Genomic DNA, 26,668 nt, shown 5'->3' on the forward strand with positions numbered 1-26,668 from the left:
GGCCCATTTGCGCACGTTTCAGCCAGGGGATAAGGTGCTTCTATTGTTACCCAGTTTTGAGTCCAAACTTCTGGCGAAGTGGCAAGGACCGTTTGAGGTTACACGCCGGGTTGGGACGGTGGATTATGAGATCTGCCAGCCAGAACAATGGAGAGAAAAGCACATTTTTATCATGTAAGTCTGTTGAAAACCTGGTTACAGCAGGAGGCTTTGTTAGTGGTGCAAGCAGATTACGTCACAGACCTGGGACCTGATCTTTCTGTTTTGGCGAAAAAGGGGTCGGTACAGATTGCAGATAATCTGACACCAATACAGAAATGTCAGGCTCGGACACTGGTGGCAGAGTTTCCTGACGTGTTTTTTCCCACCATCATATTGAGATTGAGCCGGCGGCGCCAGTTCGTCAGAGGCCGTACCGCATACCTGAGCACAAAAGGCAGGTAATTAAGGCGGAGATTGAAGAGATGCTCAGACTGGGTGTAATAGAGGAGTCCCAAAGTGACTGGAACAGTCTGATTGTTTTAGTAGATAAGCCGGATGGGTCAACTTAATTTTGCATTGATTTCAGGCGAGTTAATGAAAAATCGAAGTTTGACGCTTATCCCATGCCCCGGGTAGATGAGTTGCTGGAGCGTCTTGGCACGACTCATTTTCTGACGACACTGGATTTAACGAAGGGGTATTGGCTGATACCCCTGACCCCAGAAACCAGAGAGAGGACTACATTTTCGACTTCCTTTGGGTTGTACCAATTTAGGACCATGCCCTTTGGGTTGCACGAAGCACCAGCCACTTTCCAGCGGATGATGGATCGCATTTTGCAGCCCCATCAGCAGTACATAGATGACGTGGTTATCCACAGTGAGGACTGGCCGAGTCATCTGTGTAAAGTAGCGGCGGTGCTGGAATCCTTGCGGGAGGCTGGGCTCACTGCTAACCCAAATAAATGTGCCATTGGGAAGAGTGAGTCGGAGTATTTGGGGTATCGAGTAGGGGGTGGCCAGATCAGATCGCTGATTGCTAAGGTGAAAGCCTTGGCTGACTGGCCGGTCCCTACGACCAAAACCCAGGTGCGCTCTTTCTTGGGACTAGCGGGCTATTATAGGAAGTTCATCCCTATTGTTCTTGTAAAGATTTTTATTAGGCCTCCTAGCCAAAAGCTGGGAAAGCCTATTGTTTTTGTTAGGATTATTATTATTATTATTATTATTATTATGCTTCCAGGCCCATAGGGCTGGGACGCCTATTATTATTGCTGGGATTATTCTTATTCTTATTTTTCTTTCTGCCAGAGTTGCTCGAAAACTCACCAGATTCGGTAGGTTGGTTGAAGCTTTTGGGAAGATGGAAAATACTAAAGAACTTATGTCGCAGGTCACCTGGTTTGGCCGCCATATTGGATTGAAAAGTTGAAAGTTGGTATAGTTGTTGAGAGATAGTCCAAGATTAACTAGTGTTCGTAAGAAGCTGATAGGTTGTGTGGCATGGCGGCCATGCTGCATGACGTCAAAATCGCATGGTACAGACGTCATAATCACAAACTACAAAGATCTTCTTCTGATTCATACAGGTCCTTCTGGGTTCAATTCTTTTAACCAACACGAAGGACCAGATTACGTCGCTTCGTCCCCTATTTATACCGTCACTTATGACCCCTTGGTAAATGATTGCAGCCGCTCCTCCAATCTGCAGCTGCCACATAATTTCCCTTCCAGGTCAATGAGTTAATGTACCGAAGCTCCGTCCCTTTTCTAAATGACCGACCTCCTTTTAACCCTCGGAACGAAGTGTCAGGCCAAGCAGTCCAGAGTACTCTGTTCCCGTTACTTAGCGCCCTCACAGGTCGGGAAGAAGATTTACCACCAAGAATCATTGTCTTTCTTTCACAGGAACACATATAGTAACCCAGGTATCCTCTCCTAAAGGTCAAATGTAACACGTGGTGTCATCGTGGGATTAATATTACATACTTTAAATGCACGTGAAGTGATTTGTGCCATCCTCGTGCCTAAATACAAATCTACATTTTTAAATCACACGTGAAACACAGACCCGTTTATATCCCGTGTACCAATGACTATACACCAACATTAACACACGCAACATACAACACATAACACACAAATGCACACAGGGGCGGGGCACATTGCCACAATGCACTATTTGCTAAAGCATTTGGTACTGGTACTGGCATTCTGCACTATTACCTAAAGTGTTTAGTACTGGTACTGGTACTGGCATTTTGCACTGTTTACTTAAAATGTTGGTACTGGTACTGTTACTGGCATTCTGCACTATTTGCTAAAGTATTTGGTACTGGTACTGTTACTGGTACTGGTCCTGCATATCAACTCTAGTTTTGTTTTTTTTCCCGCCAAAACTTGCTTGAAAACTCACCAGATGAGGTAGGTTGGTTGATGCTTATGGGAAGATGGAAAATTCTAATGAACATATGTCATAAGTCACATGGTTTGGCCGCCATTTTGGATTGAAAAAAACATTTTGGCTAAAAAACACTTATTGCAGAGTGCTAAAAGTGTGTATAGTTGTTGAGGGATAATGCAAGATTAGCTGGTGTTTGTAAGAAGCTGATATGTTGTGTGGTATGGTGGAAGATGTCAAAATCGCACGGTACAGGCGTCATAATCACCGACTACAAAGATCTTCTTCTCCCAAACCGCTAGTCTGATTGAAACAAACCCAATGGCACATATGATCGTAGTGTGGTTGTCTTTAAAGGGTGTTAAAGGGAAGTTGCTACAATAAATAAAACATGGCAGCCACGTTGGATGACATCATCAACATACAAAACCGGCTTAAACCGGCTTTAAAAGTAATTTTATTCACAGTAAAACAGGTTTAAAAGGCATTGCATACCAAAAGGACACTCAGTACTGCATCTTCAACCCTGCCCCACTCCTTGTTCCGTGTATTTATCACATATCTCTTCATAGTAGTGCATACTGATAAATCATCTCCTGATCACTCCTTATAGAGTGCAGATAGGGTTATGGTTACTATGGAACACATATAGCAGACCTGCTAACCTCTATGCATTTTGCGTATCCGCGACGCATTTTGAGTTGGTAATACGCGGGTACGCTTTTATCAGAGATGATACGCAATAATACATAATCCATATTTCGCTCATCGTCTATGATGTTGCCTGTAGTTAGAGAAAGTGTTGCATCTAACGTCAGGGCCGACTTTAGGGCAAGGCAAGCAAGATAGATTAACCAATCAGGTTTTGAGTTTAGTTACATGATAGAATAACCAATCAGCTTTTGAGTTTAGTTGACGATCCAACCTCCGTTAAAAAAAAAAAAAAAAGTTATCGTGGGTTGACTGACAGAAATTCCTACCACCCAGTTTCTTTGTATAATCACTGCCATTCTACTGTAGCCTATCAGGCTTTGTTGAGCTGACTCGCTTGTGTTTCAACTGCCAGTTTCGGACACACTGGAGGGAGTGTGAAGTACTGTGACTTGTGAGGAAATTATTTATTTCAAACTGGCTACGGTACCTTTGTTTTTTAATTAATGCATTAGTTACGCATTCTTTTTGTCTGGGGAAAAAAATCCACTTGCATTTAAAAAAAAAAAAGTGCTTGGTTTAGATAACTGCATCGCATGAAAAGAAAATAGAGCTGAATGAGGATTTTATGAGAATGCGAGGGATCAAGTACAAACGTTTATTATAATAATATAGTACAATATTTAAGTTTAATATTCTGTTTTTGGCTCGTTGTCCCGTTTTTCACAAACGCCTGTGTTACCATACAGGGATGTCATTAAAATTTGATTTTATAAAAATGAGCACAGCATTACATTGTTAGTGTGGGTTAAGGTACGTAAGGCTTCTGTTTACTTTGCAAGTAGCGTACAATTACATTGTAGATAAATGCCGTTTCATTGTGCTTTAAACAAGTCATAAACGGCTGGTTTGTGATTTTATATTGAAGTTCAGTAAGGTCATTAATGTAGCATTATGGATTTTGTTAACGGTAAAATATTTTGTTATGTAAGGACTGGGAATCACCTACCCGCATAAGTGTAATCCCGTTTTAACTGTATAGATAAATATTTATGAAAAAAAACGGCCATACATGTAAGCGTGTTAAAGTGGGAATTAATACTACGACTATAATAATAACATAATATCAGAACTACCAGTATATGCTTACTGATATATTAACCTTTTATGAAGCGCTCACTACAAACGAATGGGTCCAGTCTTTTTTCGTTTTTTTTTATTCTCTTTTAATCGCAGAAATCCATTTTACCCTCCTGTCTGGATCAGCAGGAATCCTGTAGAAGGAAACTTTATATTTCTGTCCAGAACAAAAGAATCGGGCATTACTATAATGTTACCACGCTATGCATTTTGGTCATCTTCCCCAGTAATGCTGACTGTGAAAGAGTGTTCAGCTTGGTGACCAAAAACAAAACCCAACACAGAGCCAGCCTGAGCACAGATATTCTGTTCACTGGTAACACACAAAGTCATGATGTCGGCGAAGCAGCAAGTGTGTCACTCACAAACCTTTAGTGACACCTTGCTCAGGAAAGCCAAGTCAGCCACCTATGAAGCTAAACATTCAAGATCTGAAAGTGCAGTTTGAACTGTTGGATTCCTTTCTGTTCCAAACAACTCACTTTGTGGATAGCTATTACATTTGGTGCTGACTCAGTGACTACGTACAAGTTTTTTTTTCCTTTTTTGAAAGTGCTTTGTTTCTCTGTTTTAGAAGCTTACACATTTCAATTTGTTATGTTTTTACAGTAAATAAAATACAAACTTTTCTGTACTTGAAATAATTTTCAGTTGGTATAAATTAAAAAGGTTTAATCTATACTAAGGTAAACGCAATTAAATTTAAACTAGTCTCATTATTTTTTTTTACTGAAAAATTCATACTCAAAACTCACCAGAGTGTAGCATTTAGCTGTTTTATACCCTAAAACAATTAGAACATAAGAACATAAGAAAGTTTACAAACGAGAGGAGGCCATTCAGCCCATCTTGCTCGTTTCGTTGTTAGTAGCTTATTGATCCCAGAATCTCATCAAGCAGCTTCTTGAATGATCCCAGGTTGTCAGCTTCAACAACATTATTGGGGAGTTGGTTCCAGACCCTCACAATTCTCTGTGTAAAAAAGTGCCTCCTATTTTATTATTATTATTATTTGTTTATTTAGCAGACGCCTTTATCCAAGGCGACTTACAGAGACCAGGGTGTGTGAACTATGCATCAGCTGCAGAGTCACTTACAACTACGTCTCACCCGAAAGACGGAGCACAAGGAGGTTAAGTGACTTGCTCAGGGTCACACAATGAGTCAGTGGCTGAGGTGGGATTTGAACCGGGGACCTCCTGGTTACAAGCCCTTTTCTTTAACCACTGGACCACACAGCCTCCTATATTTTGTGTTCTAAAGCCCCTTTATCTAATCTCCATTTGTGACCCCTGGTCCTTGTTTCTTTTTTCAGGTCAAAAAAGTCCCCTGGGTCGACATTGTCTATACCTTTTAGGATTTTGAATGTTTGACTCGGATCACTGTGTAGTGTTCTTTGTTCAAGACTGAATAGATTTAATTATTTTAGCCTGTCTGCATACGACATGCCTTTTAAACCCGGGATAATTCTGGTTGCTCTTCTTTGCACTCTTTCTAGAGCAGCAATATCCTTTTTGTAACGAGGTGACCAGAACTGAACACAATATTCTAGGTGAGGTCTTACTAATGCATTGTAGAGTTTTAACATTACTTCCCTTGATTTAAATTCAACACTTCTCACAATATATCCAAGCAATTTGTTGGCCTTTTTTATAGCTTCCCCACATTGTCTAGATGAAGACATTTCTGAGTCAACATAAACTCCTAGGTCTTTTTCATAGATTCCTTCTTCAATTTCAGTATCTCCCATATGATATTTATAATGCACATTTTTATTGCCTGCATGCAATACTTTACACTTTTCTCTATTAAATTTCATTTGCCATGTGTCTGCCCAGTTCTGAATGCTGTCTAGATCATTTTTGAATGACCTTTGCTACCGCAACAGTGTTTGCCACTCCTACTATTTTTGTGTCGTCTGCAAATTTAAGAAGTTTGCTTACTATACCAGAATCTAAATCATTAATGTAGATTAGGAATAGCAGAGGACCTAATACTGATCCCTGTGGTACACCACTGGTTACCTCGCTCCATTTTGAGGTTTCTCTTCTAATCAGTACTTTCTGTTTTCTACATGTTAACCACTCCCTAATCCATGTGCATGCATTTCATTGAATCCCTACTGCGTTCAGTTTGAGAATTAATCTTTTATGCAGGACTTTGTCAAAAGCTTTCTAGAAATGTAAATAAACCATGTCGTATGCTTTGCAATTATCCATTGTCGATGTTGCATCCTCAAAAAAATCAAGCATGTTAGTTAGACATGATCTCCCTTTCCTAAAACCATGCTGACGGTCTCCCAGGATATTGTTCCCATATAGGTAATTTTCCATTTTGGATCTTATTATAGTTTCCATAAGTTTACATGTAATAGAAGTCAGGCTTATTGGTCTGTAGTTATCTGGTTCGGTTTTGTCTCCCTTTTTGTAGATCGGTATTACGTTTGCAATTTTCCAGTCTGTCGGTACAACCCCTGTGTCAAGAGACTGTTGCATGATCTTGGTTAGCAGTTTGTAATTAACTTCTCTCATTTCTTACCTCCCGAGATGTCCGCTACTCAAGTGCTACTCAAAAAAAAAATGTCAAGTTTGGCAGGTCTGATATAGTAACCCATGTATGATCTATCATAAATGCACTATGTGCTAAACGTTTTGGTACTGGTACTGGTACTGATACTGGCATTCAGCCCTATTTGCTAAAGTGTTTGGTACTGGTACTGGAAGCCGTAAAGAAGCTGGCAACTCTAGTTATTATTATTATTATTATTATTATTATTATTATTATTATTATTATTATTATTATTATTATTCCTCCCCAAAGTTGCTCAAAAACTCATGAAAATTGGTAGTTTGGTAGATGCCTATGGGACAGTGAACCAGGAACAAAAACAAATGTCATAGGTCAAATAGTTTGGCAGCCATATTGGATTTTGCAGAGATTGTTAAAACATCTACGTATTGAAAATAACTTATTTCAGAGTTCTGAAACTTGCTATACATGTTGAGGGATTGTGACAGAGATCGAATGATTCTTGGTGTTAGATCGCCCTCTCGACCTGTGAGGGCACTGTGTAAAAGGAACAGAGTACCCTTAACTAAATAGCACGACAATTTATTCCTTAGGGTAGGTGGAAGTCGGTCATTTAGGAAAGGGGCGGAGCTACGGTATCCAAACTCAATGACCCAGATGGTAAACGGCATAGCGTCTGAGGATTGGAGGAGCGGGTGCGCTACTAAAGATCCGGAGCTGTCGTTATACAGCCAGCATCAAACCCGAACAACAACACTTTCCCTTTGTTCACAGAGAACTGTCTTTGCACCACGAGCACTAATATCACTCACTGTTAACTGTGTTTGTGTTTCATGTGGGTGTAATAGAACTTGGACTTTTTGTTATTGGTTTCGGGTCAAACCCGAGGATTAGAAACAAAGTGATACACGCCATTGTATCACTTCAATCATTTCATTATTTACAGGTGTTCACCATAAGGCTCTGGACATTGTATAATAAATCAATAAATACCCTTGCACCTGGAAATCATTGTCTGTCTGTATTTTGTATCCGCTCTGCACTGCAAACACCACTTTGCCATATGGATAGTGTAAGTCTGCGAGAGCGGGGGCGGAAGATGACTCAACGTTGGACAACACGGTTAACGACTTAGGAACGGAAACTGATATGAGTATGTAGAGTACTTCACAAAAGACTAGTTCAAGATCTGCAGTTAACAAAGACATGGAACTCCAGGTTTGTGTCTGCGGCTGGAGCAAGGCGACAACGGTCAGTGGTTTGAAGATTCATCAGGGGAGAATGAAATGCTTGAGGGAGAAGGGACAAGGGCCTCGCATTGATCAGTACTTCTTACGAAGTCAGTCAAGTCAGTCGAATGAAATCCAGCGACAGGAAGCAAACCACAGTTCGCAGGATATCAGCACCCCTGTCATAGATGATCCTTGTGAACCCGGTCAGACAAACCAGCATAAGAGAGAAAAGAACCTCAACGGGCACAAGCCTGGAGTTAAATGGCAAAGAGCTTGTGAGAAAACTGCATGGGACACAGTAAACACAGATCTCTGTGTTGCATTGGAAAGATTAAGTGGAACAGTTGAAAAGAAGCTGGATAAATTTGGCGACATCATCTACGCATATGGAAGTGAGAGGTTTGGAGTTGAAAAAAGGAAGGAAAAAGTACAAACTATTCCTGGAAAGTCTAGACGGCAGCAGGAGATTGAACGCTTAGTTAGAGAAAGGAGACAGCTGAGGAACCAATGGAGAAGAGCAGAACAAAGTCAGAAGGAGGGACTCAATCTCTTACAAAGGGTCATAAAAGATAAGCTTGCAACATTGCGCAGAGCTGAGCGCCTACAGAAACGCTACAAAAAGAAGGAGCGTGCGAGAGCTAACTTTTATAAAGACCCATTCAAATTTGTAAAGAAGTTATTCACCAGTGAGAAGAATGGCACACTAAAAGCATCTAAGGTTGAGCTGGAGAGATATTTGGAGGAAACACATACAGATTCAAAAAGGCAGGAGCCTATGTCAATTCCGTCAGACATCCCACCTATCAATCCACCAGAATACCAAATGGAGGACTGTGCACCTAAGTGGAAAGAAATAGAGCAAGCTGTGAAAAAAGCAAGGGCTTCATCATCTCCAGGGCCTAATGGAGTTCCGTACAGAGTGTACAAGAGTGCTTCAGGAGTTCTACGAATTCTGTGGAAATTGATGAAAGTGGCATGGGAAAAACAGGTTGTACCAAGAGCATGGCGCCGAGCAGGTGGAGTCTTTATACCTAAAGAAAAAGATTCTACAAGCATCAGTCAGTTTCATCCCATTTCCCTATTAAACGTAGAAGGCAAGATTTTCTTCAGCATTATTGCTCAGAGATTGTCAGCTTACCTATTAAAGAACTGCTTCATTGACACTTCAATACAAAAAGCGGGCATTCCAGGTTTCCCCAGGTTGCTTAGAACACATCAATGTGATCTGGCAACAAATTCAATCAGCTAAAAAGGAGAGGAAGGAGCTCCATGTGACATTCCTGGATTTGGCTAATGCATATGGTTCAGTGCCACATGAACATGGCAGCAGTGTGGAGTAGTGGTTAGGGCTCTGGACTCTTGACCGGAGGGTTGTGGGTTCAATCCCAGGTGGGGACACTGCTGCTGTACCCTTGAGCAAGGTACTTTACCTAGATTGCTCCAGTAAAAACCCAACTGTATAAATGGGGAATTGTATGTAAAAATAATGTGATATCTGTATAATGTGAAATAATGTATAATGTGATATCTTGTAACAATTGTAAGTCGCCCTGGATAAGGGCGTCTGCTAAGAAATAAATAATAATAATAATAATAATAATAACTACTTTGGGCAGCATTTGATTTTTTCAGTGTACCAATGACAATAACAAATTTAGTGAAAGCCTATTTTGGAGATTTGCAATTCAGTTTTTCAACTTCAGAATTCAGCACTAAATGGCAATGCCTAGAGGTTGGAATAATGGCAGGATGTACCATTTCTCCACTGGCTTTTACCATGGCAATGGAAGTAATTATTAGGGCATCAAAATGGGTAGTAGGAGGAGAGCGCTTGGCTTCTGGAATGCGACTACCACCAATTCGAGCATACATGGATGACATGACAACCATGACTACAACAGTAGCCTGCACTAATCGATTATTGGGCAAATTAACCAATAACATTGAATGGGCACGAATGCAATTCAAGCCCACTAAATCAAGGAGCATCTCTATAAGTAAAGGCAAAGTAGTAGATAAAACATTCTTCATTAATGGTGAGGCAATACCAACAGTGTCTGAGAAGCCAGTGAAGAGTCTTGGGAGATGGTACGACGGGGATCTAAAGGACACAGTTCGTGTGGGAGAAGTTAGACAACAAGCAGTGGAAGGGTTGAAGAGCATAGACAGCTGCGCTCTACCAGGTAAACTAAAACTCTGGTGCTTTCAGTTTGGTCTACTGCCGAGGTTGCTGTGGCCACTGACTGTGTACGAGGTTTCTTTGACAACAGTAGAGAAGCTGGAAGCTTTAATCAGTTCATACATCAGGAAATGGTTGGGAGTTCCACGCTGCCTCAGCAGAGTGGGACTTTATGGTAAAGGAATACTGCAGCTACCAGTCTCTGCTCTAACCGAGGAGTTTAAGTGCGCCAAGGTCAGACTGGAAATGACATTAGTAGAGTCACGCGATAAATGCGTAAGGGAGGCAGCACCTGTGTTGAAAACTGGAAGAAAGTGGGCGGCAAAGAAAGCTGTGGAAGATGCAAAGGCTGCCCTTCGAATTGGTGATATCATGGGGCAAGTTCAGCATGGAAGAGGGGGTCTTGGTTTCAGTTCAGCTCCTCCTACATGGCACAAGGCAGCCCCAGCTCAAAGGAGGAAGCTGGTAGTCAACGAGGTGCAAAAGCAGGAGGAGAGGATGAGGTGTATAAAGGCCATTTCCCAGGCCAAGCAGGGAGAATGGATGAGATGGGAGAGTGTGGAACAACGCAAGATTGGCTGGCAAGACCTATGGTCAATGGAACAGAGCAGGATCAGTTTCCTCATCAGGTCAATATATGATGTTCTCCCATCACCACAGAACCTTAATCTATGGGTAGGAGAAGATCTGTGGTGTCCTTTGTGTTCATCGCCAGCTACATTAAGACACATTTTGATAGGATGTAAGGTGGGTCTTAGCAGAGGACGGTTCACTTGGCGTCATGATCATGTGTTGTGATGTCTGGCTTTAGCATTGGAAGACAAACGCAGCATGACCAACATGTTGACACCAATTCCAGCAATATATGACACACAAAGAACAACATTCCTCCGTCCAGGGGAGCAACCACCAAGAAATGGTATTAAAACCAAAACTCATCTAAGACAACTGGAAGCTGCTAGAGACTAGAAAATGCTGGCAAGATGTTGGACAATGGCTTATTTTCCCACCAGAGATTGCCACCACTAACCTTCGACCTGATATTGTCTTGTGGTCTGGATCAGCACGCCTTGTTCACCGGTTAACAGTTAACAGTGCCATGGAAGGATGCTGTGGATGAGGCGTATGAAAGGAAGAAACTTCGGCACGCTCAACTATCTGCTGAAGCGGAACAGTGAGGATGGAGAGTCCAGGTTTACCCAGTGGAGGTGGGTTGTCGAAGATTCGCGGCACACTCCACAACCCAGTTTCTCAGAGACATCGAATTCAGTTGTCAAGAGTTGCGTCGCATAGTGAAGAACTTATCTGAAGCAGCAGAGAGGAGCAGCAACTGGCTGTGGTTGAGATGGAAAGATGCTGGCTGGGGATCTCAAGCACAATAGAAAGAAAGAAACGCTGATGTACAGGTAAGTAAGCTGGGCTGAGTTGAGTGGGGGACGGAGGGGGGTGATGCTGGGACGCCAGAATCACCGTCGAGCCCTCTTGAGGTGTCGTGGGCTAGTCGCCGAAACACTGAGGATGGAAGGTGCCCACTTGAAAACCCCAGAGATGTACCCTACTTAGCTCAATCCAGACGGTTGTCATGCACTGTGGTTGATCCCCGGAGTCAGCATCGCAGCCGTTGTGTGTGCTGATGCGCCAGGGAGGCAAAATAAGCTGATCCGTGGAGCCAGCATTACACTTCAGCCATTAACACCAGACAGAAGGATATCTACATCATCATATGGAAGGAAACGTAAATGGATGGAGACACATATGGATCACATTAGTTTACTGTAAAGCTACGTCTTAGTTGGTGCTTATCTTGGCGAGAGCCGAGTTCAAATCAGCATGAAGTTTTAACGTCTACTCTCGTGTAATGGAAATCATAAGAAGCTGATTGGTTCTGTGGTTTGACGGCCATGTTGCATAACGTCATAAAAATACTGTACAAACCATATTATGATTAACAAACAAATCTTCTTCTTGGAAACCACTTGTCCGATTGAACTCTCTGGTGCTAGACTTTCAAAACAGATTAGCACCAATATATATATGTGTGTCTGCTGGTTTTTCCATGAACTAGATGCGTTACATTGGGAGGTCGAAGCTTCTCTTTGTGTGCTCCATCTCTTTGGAACTCACTGCCACTATTTGTGAGAAGCAGAATTGGAAATTGAAGTTCTATACCAGGAGTTAAATTCAATTCAGGAGTTTAAGGTGTTTACACAAATTCATCTATATTGTGTATTTGTACATTCATGTTTAAACTAAAGCATTGCAAACTGTTGAATAAATATAACCATAGCACATTTAGTAATTCTTCACAGTCGACACTATATATCTCACAATAAGAGGATGCCCTGATGTATGTTAGTATAATTAAGAACATACAGTGTTTCACAAGCATAGGATAATGTGCAGTGGGGGTGGGGGTAATTAAAAACAATAAAGTGTATTGTTTTGCTTGTATTGATGAATCCCTGTTCATTTATATATAGAGAAGTACTAATAAAGGAATACACATTTTTCTTTTGAACTGCAGGGCTAAGAGAGTAACTATTGGCATGTTGCTATAGGAAATGAATTGGGTTCAAGGTGGGTCAGATTACAGGCATTCCAGAAGGAGGACCTCATAGAATGGCTGCTCGACCTCTCAGTTATTAGGCGGGGGCAGCCAGCTGAGTAGCAATGGTGGGTGGGTGGGGGGTTAGAGAAAACTGGGAACAAGTGAAAATTAGGTCTTACAAGTATTGTGGTCATTGTGAGTAGTAAAAAGGAAAACAGCAAGCCAATATCAGCCCAATTATCAACTGAGCCTAACTTTGAATCAATTCAAACATCACATTTTTAATGCATTGTATGTTCAATAATTCTTTAAAGGACTGGCAAGGTTAGGCAACTATATTTGGAAGAATGTGAAGCATAGTTCCCCATTTATGTGACACAATCAAAACATTTTACCTACAACCAATTGCTTCAAAGTAAAAAAAAGAACAAATTGCCTCAATGTTGCCTCGCATTTCATGAAAATATGTTTCGAGCAATATGCTGTAGGTACTTGAATAAATGTACAGTTGTGGTATATTTTTTGCAAGAGTGTATATTGTTAAACATAAATTGACCCCTGTTTGAAGGTAAGCCTGTACAAATCCTGAATTGTACTGTGGTTATTGCCACTTCGGGCATTAAAAAATGTCACAAAAGATTCCTTTGGGTTGGTGATGATACCTGCCCTCTCGGGCTAAAATGCATGGCAATGCTTCACAATGTCCTAACATTGCCCTAGGTAGGTAGGGGGATACTATGGCCTGGGAAGTATTCAGAGTATGATTGTAGCCAATGTGTCAAGCTTAATGAGACAACTGTAAACAATACAGACAGCACATAAAGTTATTAAGAACAGAAAATGACTGAAAAGCAATCCCTTAATGCACAGTTCAACAGTTTTTAAAATGTAAGCCAACTGTGGTGTTACTACAGAAACCAAACAAAAAATAGTACCTCAACCCTAGGAATGTTTTTTTTTTTTTTTAGTAGATGGATAGGCTATAAAAAGCATACTGTGTTAAATAAACAAGGTCATCATAAAAGGTAAGATACAGTGGTCAGTGTACCATTGGCACGTAAAAACAGCTGTTTACTCTGAAGTGAGGTTTAATATTAACAGCAGTTTAAAAATATTTCATAATTAACTGTTACTCTTTGGTTTAACTCCAATTTTTTTTTTTTTTTGGAAGGTTGTCTGAAACTGTACTGTTTTTGGACTCATGCCTTCTAGTTCACTCCAGATTACAAAGAATCTAGTCTGCCAAAACTTGAGTGTCAGATGAATACAGATGTAATTCTTTATAATTATAATCTACCAATAACCTCCAACACTGCAATCCTGGACCAGGGCTCCAAACACTTAACAATCATAATTATTAAATGCATCAGTGCAAGGATATGTTATCTCAAGTTATCTTGTATTATTAAGTACAGTGAAATGCCAACCCTGGATGACAGACAACACGTGTACTGTGTTGTGTGCTTCTGAGACATGAACCAATAATAATCCACAATGAAAAGTTTTAAATATCCATAAAAAAATTTTGGATTCTGTAGTCAAACATGGGGTTTCCATGCGGGGCTATTTACACGTGAAATAGCGATGGGCGTGCACGTTTGGGAGAATTATTCGTGTAAATCTGGTTTGTGACCGGAAAAAACGGCCAAAGAGAGGTATTGGGTAAATCTCATTTACTCATGTAAATGACAAAAAAGGGGAAAATCCACACCCAGTTTCACATGGAAACCCGCATTTCACGAGTAAATGTGAATGAGCATGTTTATCCTTGTGACATCACTATAAATATTACAAGGGAGCAGGCCATTTGTTACTTTGGATTCCAAGACGGCAGGAAGTAAGTGGCTGATGGGCGGTTTTATGGTTAGCAGTGGTGTAGTTCACCTTAATGATAATGTGGGAGGCTTTTTTTATTATTATTTTTTTTGTTGTGTCTGGCCTGTCATGTTGTATATCACTTGCGGGTTTACAGTTCTGTATAAAACCACTTACCATGAACTGCATTATATGCCCTTGTTATAGTATTAAAGCAGCTGTTTGAGAATGCCCTTGCTGTAAAAACTATGCTAAAGTTAACCCTTTGCAGTCCATTTATTAAGTGCGTGTCAGGCGCGTCAGGTTCAATTTATTTTCACACGCGCAGTTAATTTTAGACGCACTGTTTAAAAGTTTTTTTTTTCACAGTCAAATGGGTTTAAAAGGCCCTGCATATCAACAAAGCACTCACTAGGCATCTCCAGCCCCGCCCCACCCTTTCGTTCGCTATTGCTTTCACATATGCTAAGAAATAAATAATAATATGCACTCGTATTACCTCAAACTCAACTCTCTAAATCTGACCTCCTTTTCTTTCCCTTCTCCTCCCCCTCCTCTGATCTCTCTATCTCTGTTCCTCTGGAATCTACCACACTCTCTCCCTCTTCCTCCGCTAAGAACCTCGGAGTCACCCTGGACTCCTGCCTCTCTTACTCCCAGCACATCTCCACTCTGGCACGCACTTACCGATTCTTCCTGAGCAACATACGAAGAATCCGACCCTTCCTCACCAACTACGCCACCCAGCTCCTGGTCCAGGCCTTGGTGCTCTCCCGCCTAGACTACTGCAACTCCCTCCTGGCTGGCCTCCCTGCATCTGCCACCCGTCCGCTCCAGCTCATCCAGAACTCCGCTGCCCGCCTGGTGTTCTCTCTGCCTCGCTTCTCCCACGCAACTCCACTACTCCGCTCACTCCACTGGCTACCGATCACCGCTCGCATCCAGTTCAAGACTCTTGTACTAACCTACAGATGCCTTGACCAGACTGCACCCAGCTACCTCCAGACCCTCATCTCTCCCTACACCCCCACTCGACCTCTCCGCTCCGCCTGCACTAGAAGACTGGCTCTACCTCCTCTACGCTCCCCTGCCTCCAGAGCCCGCTCCTTCTCCACCCTCACTCCGCAGTGGTGGACCTTCCTACAGATGTCAGGACTGCCCAGTCCCTGACCACATTCCGGCGCCTCCTTAAGACTCACCTCTTCAGACAGCACCTGTAGAACTCCTCTGTTTTTCCCCTGGGACACTATCACCCTTCCTTAAATCCGCTTTATTTGCTCTTATCTGCCCCCTATTTTACTGCATTTAATCCTGTACTTCAGAGTACTGTAATCTGCCAAGTGTTTAATCTCTAGTATTTTGTATTTAATCATATCGTGATGTAACTATCACTGTCACTGTTATCTGCTGTATTATTGAATTGTATTTTGTCACACTTGTACTTACTTGAACCAAAGTCATTGTATTTATCTTGCTCTTATTGTATTACTTGTACTGTAACACTTGAAATGTATTTGCTTACGATTGTAAATCGCCCTGGATAAGGGCGTCTGCTAAGAAATAAATAATAATAATAATAATAATAATAATAATAGTCGTACATACCGATCAATCATCTCCTGATCACTGGTTTTATCAACAAACTCCTCAATAATGCAATCCAAGTCATTATTTTATTACTATAACATCTCAAAAAAGCTCTGCAAATGTCTGTGATAGTCTCTGTGCGCTGATACAGTATCAGACAGCTTGTTTCCTTATGACCGCCCATATGGGATGCCAGGGGCAGGTATGACTATTCATGAGATACACCTTTTTATTTATTAATTTTTTTTTTTCGGCTTGTCTCGGCTCCTGTCGCTCCCTCTCAGCCATTGAATGGTTTTCTCGGCTTTTTCCAGAGAAAAAACGACTAGAAACCCGTTTTTTGCGTTTTTTTGATGTTGTCGGACAGGGTCCGACAATGGACCGGATAGGAATAATTGCAATGTTGGACCAGGTCCGACAATGGACCGCAAAGGGTTAAACATGAAGAGCAAGTGAGATGCTTACTAAATGTCTGTAACTGGATTCCCTTGCTTTTGATCCCAGCTATGTCCAAAGACAACGCGTGTTCGCCCCACTCAAAATCACTGGAGCGAGGAGGGAAGCCCGGGCATTAATAACTATAGTTAGTGACTTGGATGTGTTAAGCCAGCTCTATCGCCTGAAACAGCGTAACAAGCATGTGTACTAACAAGTGGTTGATGCCCTCTCAGAAAGAGGAATAGAGCGCACAGTCCCACAAGCTAGGGACAAATTAAAAAAATTGAAACAGTCCTACCTACAGGAACAAGCAAGGAGGTCCCGTTCAGGAAAAACAGGACGGTCCCGCAGAGCAATTCTTTTTGTAAATACAGCGATGAACAGTGGTTTTATGCACCCCAAACTACTGTGTACTCAGTTGAGGATGTCAGCCTAGACAAAGCAATCGCCACTCTTTTTTTCCACTGGCACAGGAGGCCGTACGTAATTCCTTTTTGGCTGCATATCTTCCTTTACCAGCTCCACTATAATGCTGAATGTTGCCCTGGTGACGTGAAAGGACTCTATCCACTGCAGATCTGAAAGAGTGATGCAGCACAACCTCTTCCCACCAGCAAGATGGACGAGTATGTGTCCAAATCGTCCTTTTGCTAGCCATTGGCATTAGATAACAAGATATAAGGATTTGCTGGTAGAGGATGGAAAACACCCACTGTTCTCAATCCAGACAGCCTTGGGAGCATATACGTGGAAGATGTCTGGCCCAGAGCTTTAGAATCCTACGTCTTCGCCGGTTTTCAGACAGGGTGATCTACAATACCTGTGTTGGTCAGTTTTATTTTATACCTCTCAGTTAATTTTAAATAAATGAGTTGTAAGATAAATTAGTTGAAACTGATTCAATACTAATGACATGCCACCCTGCCAATGACATTTAAAAAACAATTTGGGCAAGTAAAACACATTATTAACCAACCAGGCATGAGGTATTTTGCTTTATTACAGCAGCTTAGATTCACTTGTGTACCAGTTCCCTGCACATGGAAACCACTAGTAATTTCACTAGTAATCTTCAAAAACAGCACTACTTTAGGCATAGCTAATTTACAGATCAACCCCCACCTTTCCCCTTCATTTGCATGACGTCGGGTGAAAAGCCCGGTTTACTCAAGTAAAATAAACTGAGCAAATGGAAACCCAAAAAAGCATTTTACACAAGACATTTTTCTCGTGCAAATGTCTCGAGCTAAAAAAAAACAACACACATGGAAACTCCACCAAAGACTGAGGGCACTCCACTAAATAGCTATCATTTCTAAAGGAAAGCTTTGTTGTTAAAAAAGTAAAAATTGCATGGTTAGTAAGACTTCCCTTTTACATTGTGTAGCACATTACATTTGCTGTATGAGTTTCTAAACAGCCATGAAAGGACAAGCACAATGCACAAGTACAATCATTTATATAATACAGTGCTCCCTCGTTAAAAGGCAGCCCTACCCTGATGAATGAATGGGGCAGCAGTGTGGAGTAGTGGTTAGGGCTCTGGACTCCTGACCGGCGGGTTGTGGGTTCAATCCTAGGTGGGAGACGCTGCTGCTGTACCCTTGAGCAAGGTACTTTACCTAGATTGCTCCAATAAAAACCCAACTGTATAAATGGGTAATTGTATGTAAAAAAAAAAATAATGTAATTGTATGTAAAAATAATGTGATATCTTGTAACAATTGTAAGTCGCCCTGGATAAGGGCGTCTGCTAAGAAATAAATAATAATAATAATATTGAATCAGAGTTTGGGTTGGCTTCCTTTTGACCCATAATGACATTCTATTAACAGTGGTGAAACTATGGCTACTGACTACTTTTACCTTAGCACTGTATATTTAAAATAGTTGTTATCTTATAAGACCAAATTGAAAATATCAGCTCTACAGAAGTTTCCAGCAAAAAACAATTTTTGTATTCTTGTCAATGTAATTGATGCGTGCATATGTGGATCTCATATAAACATTGGGGCAAGATTTCAAGGGCAGGGGGTGGGGGCATTTAAACCTTTAGATAAAACTACCTGTGAGTAATGTAAACAAACTGCACATAATGCAAAACACGTACTTGCACCAACAGCTTCAAATGTGTAAGTGGTCATCATTGTATGGATAATGCACTGCAGCTTTAAGCCATAAAAAAAGAGACAAATTCCATTATTCACTACTGACTGCATTTACAAAACATGGCTGCTGCTGCTAAAAAAAGAACTTCAAAGAGATCTATGACATGTGGAAAATATAAGCCAGGAAATTATAAGATATATATTTTAGAGTAAAAGGAAGGAATTTTGTACAGGACATGATGTTGAACTCTTAAAAGGCTTCTTTTCATTGGCTCAGTATGTTTGTGGAAATGGGAGAAAGCACTTAAATAAAACAGCAATTCATTATTGACATTGGTGCACCCTGTGTATGTGGCAGAGACTTATGTCAGTTTCAGACTACAATACCTAGTGCAGCAACAGAGAAATGACCACAGAGCCTAAACAAACCAAAAAAATTATGAACGTGAAATCTCAGTTTTTCCGCATTAAAATTCACATCCTGTAAAAGCTAAAACAAAACAGCCTTTCAAAATGTAAAAATTGAAAACACTAAAACTGCAATTTTGTTACTAAACACATTCCTACCTTCTTTATTAAGAACCCATTTCAAGTATTCAGGATCTGAATTATATCCACAAGTGTCTTGTTCAAATCTGCATGATCCTTGAAGCAGCTGCTGTGCCCTGACTGACTGCAGATCTGGAGAAAAGACCAGAGAAAATTGAAGTGTTAACACAAAAACACATACTGTATGAAGCACAGCAGAAAATGCTTCCCAAGCCATAGTGTTTGTGTAATTTTATTTCCAAACTTTTTATAAAAGAGCAAACATATTAATTTCCCCCTGTAGCTGCTATGCATTTTATTTATTTGCTAGAACAAATTAGAAATGTTCCATACAGTACTAAGACTAACCATAGAGTTTCCATATATAGAATGGAAACTTACCATGTAAAACAAACAAATATAAAAGAAGCTGAACTATAAAAGAAAGCATTGCTGAACTGTCCAAAAATAGTGAAGGCAATGTTTAAATCCAGTGAGTTGTTCTTTGCAGCATCAAACGTGGAATAAATAACACAAAACATGCACACTGTCCTAGCAAGTTTGCTGCTGATTGATATTCTGGACCGGAGCTGAAGAACAAGTTATTGCATTGACATGGTTTAATCTCAGCTGTTGGGCTAGTCAGTTCCAAGGGGGAGGGAAGATCTTGTAATACATTCCAGATTTCCAAGGATACACCTCCATAGACAGTATAAATTTATCAGCCTGTAAGTTTTTTTTTTATTCACTTTTGGAGGGGAAAAGACATCCACTTAAAAACAACCACACATTAACATAAATTACACAGACTTTTGAGCTGTGGTTGACCTAAATATTTACTGTATTACTTTGTATTACCGCCTCCTTTGAATAAGTGCTGCCCTTGAATAAGCACCACACTCGGATATCAGATTTGTAGTAGACGCCGCCCTCAAATAAACGACGCTCTCAATAATGAAACATGGAAATTATTTTCCCTGTCTGATCTGTAGGCGCAGCAGCTTTCAGTTTAAAAGCTAAGTTGTAGGACTTCTTCACCATCCTGATTAAGTTGTATCTGCAGAAATAAACTTCAATATATTCCTCCCTCAAATACCGCAAAAACTGCAATAAAAAATGGCACCTTTCGAAAACCGTAGTACTTCTAATTACCGCCATCCTTGAATAAGTGCCACAGCTGTTTTTAGCAATTTAAAATAAACGCTGCAGTGTTAATTCAAAGTAATATTATTATTATTATTTGTTTATTAGACTTACAGAGACTAGGGTGTGTGAACTATGTATCAGCTGCAGAGTCACTTACAATTACGTCTCACCCGAAAGACAGAGCACAAGGAGGTTAAGTGACTTGCTCAGGATCACACAATGAGTTAGTGGCTGAGGTGGGATTTGAACCAGGGACTGCCTGGTTACAAGCTTGTTTCTTTAACCACTGGACCACACAGCCTCTTGCTTTCCATTGTTTTTCTAGAAAACAAATCAGCACATTACTTGTCTGTATGTGTAATTGCCAATATTTATATATAACCACCCAGGTCTGTTATGGAATGGGACTACTCATCAGAAGGGATATACAGTATCCCCTTCCTGGCCAAGATAAGAGAGATCTTATAAAATACTGCAGAATGTTAATAGGAGACTTGCTGTTCCCTTTTTTCATTACAAACAGAACATATAAACACAGGGGGTTTGCAAGATAAATTAAACCAAGTGGGTCTTATTTACAAAACAAAAGTTCATGAGACCTTTTCTTTAACTCTTTTAGATGGTTATTAGTTGACCCTAATTTTTCAAAGGACTGAGAATGTTTTTAAAATGTTTTTAACAACAAACGTCCTTAAAAAATAATTTCTTATAAAAAATTCCTTAATGTTTTGTGAACGTGGCCCAGTGTTACAAAATAAATTAGCCTACATTCCTTTTTAGTTTGTTTGTTTTTTTTAATAACAAAACTGTAAAGCTTTATTTGAATTGGACAATATGTAGCATTTACAAACTACAGGTTGTGGACAAAAAAATGGAAACACCAATGTAAAGTCACTTAATAGGGCATTGGGGCACTATGGTATCCCGCTCTGTGGAGTTCTCGACGGACCATTTTTGATGAAACTGGCTGCTCGCGCCCCAGCTTGAAATTTGCAGTCAGTTGATCTGCATTTGCTCGCCTGTTTCGCCTTGCACTTTGAATTAATGCACGGATATCACGATCCTGGAGTATGCGCTTCCGCCCACTGTTGCCCTTTGCTGATGATGTCTTTCCCTTGAAGTTCCATGCCGACATCACCTTAGACACCGTTGCTCGTGAAACATCAGCAAGTTGAGCTGTCTTGGTCACTGAAGCTCCTGCCAAACGCGCCCCAACAATCACCCCTCTTTCAAAGTCACTGAGGTCTCCTCTTGCAGCCATGCTGGCCATAATTATAGGCAACCAGGCCTGTCCAGCATTTTTATACATGACGCTAAGCATGCTGGAATGTTATTTGCTTAATTAACGCATGAGCCACACCTGTGTGGAAGCCCTTGCTTTCAATATACTTGGTGTCCCTCATTTACCCAGGTGTTTCCATTTTTTTGTCCACACCTGTATGTGCATAATCCGTAATAATCACTTGGAGAACTGACATAACATGCATGTAAGGATGCACAACATGTTGTCATGCCATTTGTTACAAACCAGTCTACTTTAACAAAACAGCCAATTGTAACTGGAAATTCAGCATTTCAAGAGCATGTCATTATTATTATTATTATTATTCATTTCCTAACAGTGGAGTGAGCGGAGCAGTGGAGTTGCATGGGAGAAGCGAGGCAGAGAGAACACCAGGCGAGCAGCGGAGTTCTGGATGAGCTGGAGCGGACGGGTGGCGGACGCAGGGAGGCCAGCCAGGAGGGAGTTGCAGTAGTCTAGGCGGGAGAGTACCAGGGCCTGGACCAGGAGCTGGGTGGTGTAGTTGGTGAGGAAGGGTCGGATTCTTCGTATGTTGCTCAGGAAGAATCGGCAAGTGCGTGCCAGAGTGGAGATGTGCTGGGAATAAGAGAGGCAGGGGTCCAGGGTGACTCCGACGTTCTTAGCTGAGGAGGGAGAGAGTGTGGTAGATGGAGAGATCAGAGGAGGGGGAGGAGGGATAGAACAGGAGGTCAGATTTAGAGAGGTTGAGTTTGAGGTGATATGAGTGCATCCAGGAGGAGATAGCAGACAGACAGGTAGAGATACAGGAAGGGATGGTGGAGACAGGAAGGGATGGTGGAGACAGTGGTGGGGAAGGAGAGGAAAATCTGAGCATCATCAGCATAGAAATGGTATGAGAAACCATAGGATGTGATGAGGGGGCCCAGGGAGCGGGTGTAGAGAGAGAACAGGAGAGGACCCAAGACTGACCCTTGGGGGACTCCTGTTGAGAAAGGGCGAGGTGTGGAGGTTGCACCACGCCAGGTTACCTGGTAAGTGCGGTTAGAGAGGTAAGAGGAGAACCAGGCCAGAGCAGTGCCAGAGATTCCCAGGTCAACGAGAGAGGATAGTAGAATAGAGTGATCGACAGTGTCAAAGGCAGCAGAGAGGTCGAGGAGAATTAGGACAGAGGAGAGAGAGGCAGCTCGGGCAGACTTTAGTGAGTTAGTGACAGACAGGAGGGCGGTTACAGTGGAGTGAGCAGAGCAGAAGCCAGATTGGAGAGGGTCGAGCAGAGAGTGGTTGGACAGGAAAGCAGAGAGCTGGCGGTGTACAGCCCGCTCGAGGGTTTTGGAGAGGAAGGGTAGGAGGTAGACAGGACAGTAGCTCTGGAGGGAGGTGGGGTTGAGGGTAGGTTTTTTGTGGAGGGGAGTGATGGAGGCTTGTTTGAAGGCAGAGGGAAAGAGACCAGAAAGGAGAGAGGTGTTGAGAAGGGAAGAGATGAAGGGAAGTAGAGCAGGAGCAGCAGCTTGAAAGATGTGAGTGGGGAGGGGGTCCAGGGCACACGTGGTGGGTTTGTGACCCTGGAGCAGGGAGGAGAGGTCAGAGTCTGAGAGGGGAGAGAAGGTGGAGAAGGAGGGTGAGTTAGTAGGGGATGCAGTGGGTGTAGGGGTTGGAGCAGGAGGGAGTGCAGGGGAGGGAGTGGTGTTAAAGAGTTTGAGTTTGTCATGACTCGTAGCCAATAATCATTCTGCTGTAATTACTGAGATATTTTATTATAGAATTTTGTAGCATTATAGTAAGAAGAAAAAATGAATACTGCATGTTATGTCAGTTTTCAAAGTGATTATAAAGGATTATGCATAGCCGTTATGTAGCTTTTATGAAGATTATAATTATACGTAGGGCTTCCTGTTTTCGGCATTTAAAAAAAAAATCAGCATGCACTTATTTTCAGGACCATGAAACAAGTAAAATTTAGTTAAAACAAACTTCCTACCCATGTTCCACAATACAAACTGGTAAAAATCTGTATACACAAACAACTTGAACAGTAATGTAATATTAACAGTACTAACATCAATAAAACAAAACACGTATTATTCGCAGCATGTGACAGTAGTAGAAGTCATTTATTCACCTGAAACTAAAGCTAGGCCAAATGAAGAATCATGGAAAACAAATGCAGACTGCACCGCCAGTTTGTCAGTGCCCTGAAATGAACTTTGTACATCCAACTTAAAAAAAGAAACGTCCAACTCAAAAACATCAAAACTCATTTTTTACCAACACAGTTTTAAAATGAATAAAGTCTGCTTTGATTGTAGTAAATGCAGACATATTTTTCCAAGCTGGCAGCAGACATTGAGGATTAAGGAGTGTGTGTGTGTGTGTGTGTGTGTGTGTGTGTGTGTGTGTGTGTGTGTGTGTGCATGTGTGTGTAACAACAACAAAACAAACACAAACTGACACGGGAAGACTTCTCTCGATCACATTCTTTCTCAGCAGGGGATGTTGGGAAAAACAATTCGCCAGGTATTTTTACTGAAAACCAGAACCCCTAACCCCTAAATACTGTATGGTCTTCAATTCAAATGAAGCATTTACAATAATTTGTTGATGTGTGTTGATACAATACATTGTGTAATGAACCCCTATGTGAAACTGTACTGTGCCTACAGTTATTCAGTAGTTAAAACCACTCCCCATTTGCGAGTGTATCTCCTCCCCAGCATTGACCGAGCAAGAGACAGGGAAGGGGCAAAATTGTAAGGGTTTGGCAGAGGCATAGGCGTAATTTACACATTGCAAGGGTACTAAAATGTCGCAATTGCAAGGGTACTAAGACGACCACCAACCAATACTTTTGGGATATACCTGCCACAGGTCAGGTATTTACTGAGCATTTTATGTCAGAGCTGCCGATAGGCCCCTCCGGGGAGTGGTGTCCTCGGTCCCGCCTCCCGTGGGAACAAACAGTCACTCCACGGAGCTCACTTCCTCTTTTGCATCGAACCCACGGAAGCGACCGATGCGACCTCGCAAGGTTTGGTGGTCGTCTTCTCTTTCAGGGAACCAGGGTTACATCCATAACCTAATGTTCCCTTTCAATTCGAAGACGACCACCAACCAATACCTTTGGAAAAAGTATACCAAAGCGAGGGAGCGTGAGTGGAGACAGCAGATGAGGGACGTCGAACTACAGCAAAGCTAGAGTTTGTGGTGCAAGCGTGCAACCTCAAGGACACTTGTGCCTTAAGTCGGTAGAACCTGGTAAAAGTATGCGGAGTAGCCCAACTAGCTGTTGTACATACAGTGCCTTGCGAAAGTATTCGGCCCCCTTGAACTTTGCGACCTTTTGCCACATTTCAGGCTTCAAACATAAAGATATGAAACTGTAATTTTTTGTGAAGAATCAACAACAAGTGGGACACAATCATGAAGTGGAACTAAATTTATTGGATATTTCAAACTTTTTTAACAAATAAAAAACTGAAAAATTGGGCGTGCAAAATTATTCAGCCCCTTTACTTTCAGTGCAGCAAACTCTCTCCAGAAGTTCAGTGAGGATCTCTGAATGATCCAATGTTGACCTAAATGACTAATGATGATAAATAGAATCCACCTGTGTGTAATCAAGTCTCCGTATAAATGCACCTGCACTGTGATAGTCTCAGAGGTCCGTTTAAAGCGCAGAGAGCATCATGAAGAACAAGGAACACACCAGGCAGGTCCGAGATACTGTTGTGGAGAAGTTTAAAGCCGGATTTGGATACAAAAAGATTTCCCAAGCTTTAAACATCCCAAGGAGCACTGTGCAAGCGATAATATTGAAATGGAAGGAGTATCAGACCACTGCAAATCTACCAAGACCTGGCCGTCCCTCTAAACTTTCAGCTCATACAAGGAGAAGACTGATCAGAGATGCAGCCAAGAGGCCCATGATCACTCTGGATGAACTGCAGAGATCTACAGCTGAGGTGGGAGACTCTGTCCATAGGACAACAATCAGTCGTATACTGCACAAATCTGGCCTTTATGGAAGAGTGGCAAGAAGAAAGCCATTTCTTAAAGATATCCATAAAAAGTGTCGTTTACAGTTTGCCACAAGCCACCTGGGAGACACACCAAACATGTGGAAGAAGGTGCTCTGGTCAGATGAAACCAAAATCGAACTTTTTGGCAACAATGCAAAACGTTATGTTTGGCGTAAAAGCAACACAGCTCATCACCCTGAACACACCATCCCCACTGTCAAACATGGTGGTGGCAGCATCATGGTTTGGGCCTGCTTTTCTTCAGCAGGGACAGGGAAGATGGTTAAAATTGATGGGAAGATGGATGGAGCCAAATACAGGACCATTCTGGAAGAAAACCTGATGGAGTCTGCAAAAGACCTGAGACTGGGACGGAGATTTGTCTTCCAACAAGACAATGATCCAAAACATAAAGCAAAATCAACAATGGAATGGTTCACAAATAAACATATCCAGGTGTTAGAATGACCTAGTCAAAGTCCAGACCTGAATCCAATCGAGAATCTGTGGAAAGAACTGAGAACTGCTGTTCACAAATGCTCTCCATCCAACCTCACTGAGCTCGAGCTGTTTTGCAAGGAGGAATGGGCAAAAATTTCAGTCTCTCGATGTGCAAAACTGATAGAGACATACCCCAAGCGACTTACAGCTGTAATCGCTGCAAAAGGTGGCGCTACAAAGTATTAACTTAAGGGGGCTGAATAATTTTGCACGCCCAATTTTTCAGTTTTTTATTTGTTAAAAAAGTTTGAAATATCCAATAAATTTCGTTCCACTTCATGATTGTGTCCCACTTGTTGTTGATTCTTCACAAAAAATTACAGTTTCATATCTTTATGTTTGAAGCCTGAAATGTGGCAAAAGGTCGCAAAGTTCAAGGGGGCCGAATACTTTCGCAAGGCACTGTATATCAGTCAATGAGTCGAAACTGTGTATAGCAGCATATAGCAGTCGAAACTGTGTCCACAATCCAGTGAGACAGCCACTGCTTCGAGAGGGCTTGACCCAGGGTACTTACATCATGACAGACGAAGAGCTGGTCAGCCTGACGCAGAACTCTCGTTCTGTTAACATAACATCTCAATGCCCGAACCGGGCAGAGTGA

The 26,668-nt window shown here is 41.7% G+C and overlaps 1 protein-coding gene across 1 annotated transcript in view; it reads right to left on the minus strand.

Moving 5' to 3' along the window:
- LOC117408991 (MAM domain-containing protein 2-like) overlaps positions 1-19,733 on the minus strand; it is a 105,267-nt gene extending 85,534 nt beyond the window's left edge. The window contains exons 1-2 of the mRNA XM_034014485.3: positions 19,540-19,733; positions 19,177-19,290 (exon numbers count right to left, since the gene is read on the minus strand). Coding sequence (XP_033870376.2) covers positions 19,177-19,290; positions 19,540-19,588 — 163 coding nt within the window. The 5' untranslated portion in view covers positions 19,589-19,733. The remainder of the gene's footprint in view (positions 1-19,176; positions 19,291-19,539) is intronic.
- Positions 19,734-26,668: the final 6,935 nt, after the last annotated feature.

Source organism: Acipenser ruthenus, chromosome 2 (genome assembly GCF_902713425.1).
Source record: "Acipenser ruthenus chromosome 2, fAciRut3.2 maternal haplotype, whole genome shotgun sequence".
Taxonomy (NCBI): Eukaryota; Metazoa; Chordata; class Actinopteri; order Acipenseriformes; family Acipenseridae; genus Acipenser; species Acipenser ruthenus.